Source organism: Sander vitreus, unplaced genomic scaffold, assembly GCF_031162955.1.
Source record: "Sander vitreus isolate 19-12246 unplaced genomic scaffold, sanVit1 ctg288_0, whole genome shotgun sequence".
Taxonomy (NCBI): Eukaryota; Metazoa; Chordata; class Actinopteri; order Perciformes; family Percidae; genus Sander; species Sander vitreus.
Window position 1 is genome coordinate 85,001 of NW_027595443.1, and position 10,000 is coordinate 95,000.

The 10,000-nt window shown below is 46.6% G+C and overlaps 2 protein-coding genes across 2 annotated transcripts in view; both read right to left on the reverse strand.

The window, feature by feature from the left end:
• LOC144513572 (excitatory amino acid transporter 5-like) overlaps nt 1-882 on the reverse strand; it is a 21,386-nt gene extending 20,504 nt beyond the window's left edge. Inside the window, exon 1 of the mRNA XM_078244681.1 lies at nt 426-882. Coding sequence (XP_078100807.1) covers nt 426-674 — 249 coding nt within the window. The 5' untranslated portion in view covers nt 675-882. The remainder of the gene's footprint in view (nt 1-425) is intronic.
• A 4,622-nt stretch (nt 883-5,504) lies between these two features.
• Nucleotides 5,505-10,000, reverse strand: part of LOC144513576 (zinc transporter ZIP3-like) — a 5,958-nt gene continuing 1,462 nt past the window's right edge. The window contains exons 2-3 of the mRNA XM_078244686.1: nt 9,516-9,809; nt 5,505-7,443 (exon numbers count right to left, since the gene is read on the reverse strand). Coding sequence (XP_078100812.1) covers nt 6,703-7,443; nt 9,516-9,722 — 948 coding nt within the window. The 5' untranslated portion in view covers nt 9,723-9,809 and the 3' untranslated portion in view covers nt 5,505-6,702. The remainder of the gene's footprint in view (nt 7,444-9,515; nt 9,810-10,000) is intronic.

The following is a 10,000-nucleotide window of genomic DNA, read 5'->3' on the forward strand; positions in this document are numbered from 1 at the left end:
TGTGTGTGTGTGTGTGTGTCTGTGTGTCTCTGTTTCTGTGTGTGTGTGTGTGTGTCTCTCTGTTTCTGTGTGTGTCTCTCTGTTTCTGTGTGTGTGTGTGTGTGTGTGTGTGTGTGTGTGTGTGTGTGTGTGTGTGTGTGTGTGTGTAGTATGTACTGGCCCTTTAAGAAGGTATATCAACAGGTAAACAGTTCTGTGTGGGCTAAAATCTGTCACATATTTACTTCAAGACGCACAAAACAACCTTTTAGTGAGAAGCGAGATAAGCTGCAAGTACAAAACGTGCATCTTATGGGATGTTTTGCTCCTTTAAAAAAGGTATTCTAACTCCTTCAAGTTCAGTGTGAGCTATATTCTGTCAGATATAATTGAAATCAAGTCATTCTGAGGCAGAAACAACCGTTGGGCGACAGGTGCGTGTTTACCTGCGTGGACAGCTGCGTTCCCCTCAGCATGAAGCCCAGCGTGCAGCCGCTGAGCACGGCGATGACGGACAGCGTCAGCAGCCCGTTCTTCTTTATGAAATCCCTCACGCTCCTGCTCAGGATACCCGACCCGCGGAGGAGAGGCTTGAAACGGTCGCCCATGGACCGCCCTGCGTCCCGCGGGGCGTAGGGACCGTTGTCCGAACGCGCCTCCTCCTCGCCGCCACTCGGTAGCAGGAGTTCCTCCATGTTGTCCAAGTTTCTCCGGGTCTGTGTCTGAGTCTGGCAGGGTGACAGAAACTGAGAGAGAGAGCGAGAAAGACGAGGGAACCTCTTCCTCTGAGGGATTAGATCACCGGCCGCGCTGCAGAGGACTTAGGCTACAGCCGCTAAGAGGCTTAACCTTCCTGTTGCCCTCAGCTGGCAGAGCAGGAGCACATATATGGAGCTGCATGCCTCGACGCAGAAGGTCCAGGGTTCGAGTCCGACCTGTGACGATTTCATGCATGTTACATGCACGTTCCCATGGCAGCAGGGGAAAACGGCTGCTCTTGTGTGACGTAAACGCAACGTTTTTCATCTTTCTGCTAAGATATATGGGACTTTTTAACAACGAAAATGCGGGGATTATGACATCATGCAAGCCCCGCATATTTTGCGCGGAAATCGGCAATTTATGCGGCGAAAGTGCGGCGTGTTTGAGAAAATGCGATCGCATAATAACGTTTTTCTGGAGGGACTGGTTAGCTGTTCTTTCCTTTAAAGACATAATGCTTAACCGATGTTACCTTGTCATAGTGTAATAACGACAGTTCTTTCCTCTGCAAATCTCACTTCACAAATGATGTGATCTCCGTCACGAAGGGAAGCCCGCGGCGCTTCATACCCGCGCAAAGTCACCGTTTCTGGGTTACTGGACTACCAAACGCCGAGGCCCTGATGGAGCTCCAGGGCCTGCAGATAGCCGCGATTCATAGGATTGAAGGGACAGTAGCAGCTAACGAAACCCCTAATGTTCACAGAAATGCATTACATTGAAATCTGACAACATTGTTAGCTTTATAAGACCTTGGGGTAGATGTTATATAAGTGGCGTGACGAAATTCAAAGTAAATATACTCTAGTTATGCACCCAGCCAGCCCCGAGCTCCAGTAACCCAGAAACGGTGACTTTCACTGGGTATGGAGGTTGCCGCTTTCTCGTCAGACTGTGTGGAGCTCCTGAAGTCAAACACGTCTCACCAAATTGGCAATTAGCCATCAATCTTCATAAAACGGCCCATATTTGAGCTTTATATAGTTGATTTCTCGCTTAAAAAAGTCTCAGAAGTGAATTTAATAACGTAATAACCCCACAAATGTCTGAAATATGAGACCTGCTGTCTCGTCTCCAATGTGTTTGTATGTGGTTCGCTCAAACCAATCAGCGCGCAGCTCATCTAAATATTCATGAGCAGACCATATCTTACATCCCCTATTAGGAGACCTTAAGGAACAGTGTGAAATATAATATTATATATAATCATTCTATCAGCCGTTAAAGGATGAAATGCACCAGAAAACAAATCTTTTTTTAAAGTTTCTATATCAGAGATTTGGGTTTCTATCAACCAAACTGTCAGAATAAATAACGTGGACGGTTCCCGCCGACGCTCTTCACATGTTCAATGAACGATCAGATCACTACTGGCATTGGATTTGGGTTTTTTTATTCAATTGTATACCATGTAAAGAAAAATTGATCAAAGAACATTGAAAAGAAGAAATAAATCAAACAAAACATCGAAAAAAAAGTGACAAAAACATAGTGACTAAAGAACATTTAAAGATTTTTTGATACTTTGCTAAAACAAGTAGGACAATAATCTGTTTAATTTCATGAGACAATCAGACACACACACCTTCATACAAAACCTCCCACAATATGAACAATGTCTGTGTGTGTGTCTGTGTGTGTCTCTGTGTGTGTGTCTCTCTCTATGTGTGTGTGTCTCTCTCTGTGTGTATGTGTCTGTGTATCTGTGTGTGTATGTGTCTGTGTATCTGTGTGTGTGTGTCTCTGTGTGTGTCTCTGTGTGTGTGTGTCTGTGTGTGTCTGTGTGTGTGTGTCTCTCTCTATGTGTGTGTCTCTCTCTCTATGTGTGTGTGTGTCTCTCTCTCTATGTGTGTGTGTCTCTCTCTATGTATGTGTGTGTGTCTCTCTCTCTCTCTCTGTATGTGTGTGTGTGTCTCTCTCTCTCTCTCTCTATGTGTGTGTGTGTGTCTCTCTCTCTCTCTCTCTATGTGTGTGTCTCTCTATGTGTGTGTGTGTGTCTCTCTCTCTCTCTCTGTGTGTGTGTGTCTCTCTCTCTATGTGTGTGTGTGTGTGTGTGTCTCTCTCTCTATGTGTGTGTGTGTCTCTCTCTCTATGTGTCTGTGTGTGTGTCTCTCTCTGTGTGTGTGTGCGTCTCTCTCTCTGTCTGTGTGTGTGTGTGTGTGTCTCTCTCTATGTGTGTGTGTGTGTGTGTCTCTCTCTGTGTGTGTGTGTGTGTCTCTCTCTATGTGTGTGTCTCTGTGTGTGTGTCTCTCTCTGTGTGTGTGTGTGTCTCTCTCTCTATGTGTGTGTCTGTGTGTGTGTGTCTCTCTCTGTGTGTGTGTGTGTGCGTCTCTCTCTCTGTCTGTGTGTGTGTGTGTGTGTGTGTGCGTCTCTCTCTGTGTGTCTGTGTGTCTCTCTCTCTATGTGTGTGTCTGTGTGTCTCTGTGTGTGTGTGAAGTAACACTTTAGTTTGACATCGTTAAAATCATTACAAGATCATTTATATTCACATTTAAAGCAAGATATTCTGACAGACCGTCAGAAAGGGTTTTTTATTTAGAAATCCTACTCGAGTATTTCCATGTACTGCTACTTTCTACTTCCACTAAGAGGGAAATATTGTACTTCTTACTATTGTACTTACGTTTATATAATAACTCTGATTCTGATAATTAAAATAAAATATACCCGCTAATAAATAACATGACAATACTCTCGACTACTACTGAATAAACTACGTTAAGGGAATTAAAAAGTGCCAAAAAAACAATCAGAAAAGATTCATTTCTTGTAAATAAAATATATTATTTTGAAGTTTATTTCTTACTTAATAGTTTACTTGTTTTTACAAAGTTTAAACAATTTAGGGCCGTCGTCGGTTAAAGAAACTGAGTCGACCAATGACAAACAATCACTTTAAACCTCGTTAACCAGAGATGTGCTCACAAGTTTCCTGCATAGAAATCATTCAGCATAAAAAACACAAAAGAAACGGTCTCATCGCTAAATCTACACCGTACCTACGTAGGTATGTAGGTGTGTAGGTACATGACGTACCTAGGTAGGTATGTAGGTACGTAGGTGTGTATGTACGTACACATGTAGGTGCGTAGGTGAGTATGTACGTACATACGTAGGTACGCATGTACGTAGGTGTGTAGGTATGTAGGTGTGTAGGTACATGACGTACCTAGGTAGGTATGTAGGTACGTAGGTGTGTATGTACGTACACATGTAGGTACGCATGCGTAGGTGTGTATGAACGTACATACGTAGGTACGCATGTACGTAGCTGTGTATGTACGTAGGTGTGTATGTATGTACACACGTAGGTATGCATGTACGTAGGTGCGTATGTACGTACATACGTAGGTATGCATGTACGTAGGTGCGTATGTACATACGTAGGTATGCACTTACGTAGGTGTGTATGTATGTACATACATTGGTATGCATGTACGTAGGTGTGTATGTATGTACATAGGTAGGTATGCATGTACGTAGGTGTGTATGTATGTACGTACATACGTAGGTATGCATGTACGTAGGTGCGTATGTACGTAGGTGTGTATGTATGTACATACGTAGGTATGCATGTACGTAGCTGTGTATGTACGTACATACGTAGGTATGCATGTACGTAGCTGTGTATGTACGTAGATACGTTAGTATGCATGTACGTAGGTGTGTATGTATGTACATACATTGGTATGCATGTACGTAGGTGTGTATGTACATACGTAGGTATGCATGTACGTAGGTGTGTATGTATGTACATACGTAGGTATGCATGTACGTAGGTGTGTATGTACATAGGTGCGTAGCGTGCATACGCATGCATAAACACTGCGTATGTAGATACGTAGGTATGCATGTACGTAGGTGTGTATGTATGTACATAGGTAGGTATGCATGTACGTAGGTGTGTATGTATGTACATACGTAGGTATGCATGTACGTAGGTATGCATGTACGTAGGTGCGCAGGTACGTGACCCGACCCCGACAGTTAAAATCTCGTTTTCCCCTCATACTAACGACACATGTACGTGTGTTTGTGTGAAAGCGTTCATGAAGCAGCTGGAGGAAGGCTAGGGTTGGCATCATTTGGATTTTTACGATTCCGACTCCTAAACAGAGTCTTGAAAAACTGAAAAATGACATCAAAGATGTCATCTGTTGACTAGCGATCACGTGCCGTGAACGGTTAATCTGCTTTTACGTCTGTTTTGGGGAGTCCTGAGGGAAGATACGGCATTTTAAAAGTAGCCTACATTTAGGGTAGCTGGCTAACGGGAGACTACAGAGAGAGGCGGATGTTTTCACGTCCGTTTCGGAGCGACAGAGGGAAAATATTTCAGTCGACACATTAACACAGTCGCGCGTCCCGATTGCCTCGTGGTCAGGAAACCAGGGGAGTCTCGTTACCTCCAGGGCCGACGTTATGAAATGAATAACGTCGGCGTTAAAATCCCGTTTCTGGTGAGCAGATGAATGAAGTTGGCTTTCAGTCTGGAGTTTATCTCGGACACACACACACACAGAGACAGACACACACACACACAGAGACAGACACACACACAGACACACACACACACACACAGAGAGACACACACACACACACACACACACACACACACAGAGACAGACACACACACACACAGAGACACACACACACACACACACAGAGACACACACAGAGACAGACACACACACACACAGAGACACACACACACACACACACAGAGACACACACACACAGAGACAGACACACACACACACACACAGAGACAGACACACACACACACACACAGAGACAGACACATATTACACACACACACACACACACACACACACACACACACACACACATATTACACACACACAGAGACAGACACATATTACACACACACACACACACACACACACTAAATGGCGAAAGCAAAATGACAGATAAGTCGACTAATCAAAGTCAGAAATGTGTTTTGTCTTCTTGTTCCTTCAGTGGACAGATTCCTAAATGATGATGATGATGATGATGATTTTTGTGACTTGTCCTGTAAACATGTTAAAGTCAAACTGAAATCCCATTTAGGCGTCTTAAAGATGTGGCGACCAATCACGTCAACGTGCTTCTTTACGTCTTTAAGTCTTGTCCAGATTCAGCAGCTGCACGGCCTGTTTCTCTCTTCAGATGTTTCCAGAAACACGTCACGGTGAACTCTCTTAGTCCAATATGAGATGGTGTTCTGAACGAGACGCCGTGATGGTCGGGGAGCAGCCAGACCCACGTGACACGTTCGTCCAATCAGCTGCCGGTTTTCATTTCTGGGCGACAACACAGATGAGCGCCGCCTGCTGTTAAGGAGACGCATCACGTCTCATCTCTCCGGTGTTCTGAGGAACTTTTTGGACCGACTCGGGGAGACCGATCAGTCCGTTTGGCCGTCCCCTCTGTGCGTCTGGGCCTTTAGGCGTCCCTTTAAGTTGGTTTTATTTCTGTTGTATCACAAACATCCAGATGTTTCCGTCTCTCACAGCTGGACTCTTTATGGAGTCATGAGTTTTCCTTTGGTATTGCTGTGTGTCTGAGCGAGAGCTCCCAGTGTGTCTGATAGGGCTGGGAATCACCTTACGATACCATATCATCACAATACTTATGTCACGATACGATATTATTGCGATTTTAAACATATTGCAATATTCTGCAATATTCTGCAGTTCATTACCTTTCTTCCAACTTCAAAATGATGTCCCCAAATGTCTTTGTCAACATATGTTTTACCTAAAAAGATATATTCCTCTGTTTGTTCATCTCACTTCCATTGTATTGCTGCAAAATGGGATTATCAAGCAGACAGACTGACCATCACACATATATATAATAATAGATCCATACTGGGCGTCTGTGTATCGATACAGTATTGTCACGGAAAATATTGATTGTTATCCCCACCCCTAATGTCCGAGAGCTCCCCGCGTGTCACCACTTGATGAAGACGAGCGCGGCGAGCGCGGCGTAGCCTAGGATGAGGAAGAGCACTTTGAGCAGCCGGTCCCGTTTGTCGTCCAGCTCTCGGGACAGGATCTCGAAGAAGGTGACGAAGAGGAAGGTGCCGGCGGCGAGTCCCTGCAGCACCACAGACACCACGCTGCCCGCCAGTGTCTGCGCTGACTCGATGCCCATCCCGACCACGATGCCCAGAGGGATCATCAGGCTGACCGTGACGCCCAGTTTCGCGGCATCCTTCATGCCGAGCGACGCTTTCGCCACGCTCACCCCGAGCGCCACGGCGGCCAGCGTCTCGTGCACAGCGACGCCGAGGAAGAGGCCGCCCAGCTTGGCGCCGTCCTCCTGCAGGCCGAGCGCCAAACCCTCAAACACCGAGTGCGCCGACAGCGCCAGGACCAGGCTGGCGAGCCTCAGAGGCCCCGCCCCCGCCAGCTCGGCAGGGCTGAAGTGTCCGTGGTGGTGTCCGTGGGAACGGTGAGCACCCGGCGAGGGCCGCGGCGGAGGGATGAAGGGCGTGTCGTACTCGGAGTCACTGCCGGCCTCCGAGCCGCCCGCGTTGAAGGTCTCCAGGTCGATGAAGGACGGCTTCTCCTTCCGGAAGGTCAGCACGGTCTGCTCCACGAACACGGTGAGGAAGAAGCCGAGCATCATCATCGTCTCGGCCAGAGGATAGTCGCTGCTGATCTGCAGCTGCTGGAACACAACGGCCACCTGAGGAGAGACAACACACACAGAGACACGGAGAGACAGAGACACAGAGAGAGAGACACAGAGAGAGAGAGAGAGAGAGAGAGAGAGACAGAGAGAGCGAGAGAGAGAGAGACAGACAGAGAGAGAGAGAGACAGAGAGAGAGAGAGAGAGAGAGAGAGAGAGAGAGAGACAGAGAGAGAGAGAGAGAGAGAGAGAGAGAGAGAGAGACAGAGAGAGACAGAGAGAGAGAGAGAGAGAGAGAGAGAGAGAGACAGAGCGAGAGAGACAGAGAGAGACAGAGAGAGAGACAGAGAGAGAGAGAGAGAGAGAGAGAGAGACAGAGACGAGAGACAGAGAGAGAGAGAGAGACGAGAGAGAGAGACAGAGAGAGAGAGAGAGAGAGAGAGAGAGACAGAGAGAGACAGAGCGAGAGAGACAGAGAGAGAGAGACAGAGACGAGAGAGAGCGAGAGAGAGAGAGAGACAGAGAGAGAGACGAGAGAGAGACAGAGAGAGAGAGAGAGAGAGAGACAGAGACAGAGAGAGAGAGAGAGACAGAGAGAGAGAGAGAGAGAGAGAGACAGAGACAGAGAGACAGACACAGACAGAGAGAGAGACACAGACAGAGAGAGAGAGAGACACAGACAGAGAGAGAGAGAGACACAGACAGAGAGAGAGAGACAGAGAGAGAGACAGCAACACAGAGACAGAGATACAGAGACAAACAACACACACACGGATGGACACAGACACACCATTATTAGACTTTCTGTTGAGCTGATGGTAAATAGTTAGAATGAGGTCAGCTGATGCCTGATCAGCTGACCTGATCAGCTGACCATGTCTGTCCCTGTGTATGTAGATGCTTGAGCCACTGCTGAACGCCATCTGCAGGAGGAAGACCCGGCAGGGTCGAAACGTTGCAGCACAATAACGTATGGGAGTATGAGCAGAGTGTGGCGTCTCATTCCTCTCAGTTTACAGAGTAAACAGCTGCTGGAGTTTGGTGTGACGGCTGTCAGCATTCAGGGGAATGATACTGTTGTTATTCTGGCGTGATAATGGACACAAATAGAACTCAGCTGTTGAACTGGTCTTAATAGTTTGGTGGGCTGAACACAGCTATTATATATATATATATATATATATATATATATATATATATATATATATATATATATAGTGTGTGTGTCGGTAGGCTCTGGATGTGTGTGTGTGTGTGTCTGTGTGTGTGTGAGTTTCTGTGTGTGTTTCTGTGTGTGTGTGTGTGTGTGTGTCTGCCTGTATCTGTGTGTGAGTTTCTGTGTTTCTGTGTCTGTATCTGTGTGTGTGTGTGTGTGTGTGTGTCTGTATTTGTGCTGTGTGTGTCTGTATCTGTGTGTGTGTCTGTATCTGTGTGTGTGTGTCTGTATCTGTGTGTGTGTGTGTGTGTGTGTGTGTGTGTGTATCTGTGTTTGTGTGTGTGTGTCTGTATCTGTGTCTGTATCTGTGTGTGTGTCTGTATCTGTGTGTGTGTCTGTATCTGTATCTGTGTGTCTGTATCTGTGTGTGTGTGTCTGTATCTGTGTGTGTGTGTGTGTGTGTGTGTGTGTGTGTGTGTGTGTGTGTCTGTGTTTGTGTGTCTGTATCTGTGTGTGTGTCTGTATCTGTGTGTGTGTGTGTGTGTGTGTGTGTGTCTGTATCTGTGTGTTTGTGTGTGTGTGTGTGTGTCTGTATCTGTGTGTGTCTGTATCTGTGTGTGTCTGTATCTGTGTGTGTGTGTCTGTATCTGTGTGTGTGTGTGTCTGTATCTGTGTGTGTCTGTATCTGTGTGTGTGTTTCTGTATCTGTGTGTGTGTGAATATGTGTGTGTGTCTGTATCTGTGTGTGTCTGTATGTGTGTGTGTCTGTATCTGTGTGTGTGTGTGTGTGTGTGTCTGTATCTGTGTTTGTGTGTGTGTGTGTGTGTGTGTCTGTATCTGTGTTTGTGTGTGTGTGTTTGTGTGTCTGTATCTGTGTGTGTGTGTGTGTGTGTGTGTCTGTATCTGTGTGTGTGTCTGTATCTGTGTGTGTGTCTGTATCTGTGTGTGTGTTTCTGTATCTGTGTGTGTTACCTTGTCTCTGACGGCAGGCAGCAGAGCGTTGAAGCACGTTGCGAGGAACACGCCGCCTCCGAACGAGTTGCCTAGCGACAGAGCTCTGCGATACCTGTGCGCCTTGTCGTAGTCGGCCAGCAGGAGGCGCACCGGGACCAGCACCCCCGCCAGCACGAGGCCAAACAATCCCAGCAGGCCGAGCAGCTTGGCCACCAGGATGTTCATCCTGAAGCTCGTACACTACAGCCTCATCACACACACACACACTCACACTCGTACTGCTTCTACTGGGACAGACTGAGACACCGAGCGCTGAGAGGGAGAAAGGAAAGTGTAATAAGTTTGGGAAGTAGTGCTGGGTATTGTTAAACAATACCGGTACCGATACAGAATACTGAATTGATAGCAGCTCTAGAACGATCCTCATTTGTCAGTTTAGGGGTCTGTGACGTGAAAAGGTTTGGGAAATACTGCTGTATAGTACCATGTTAATATACCCGAGA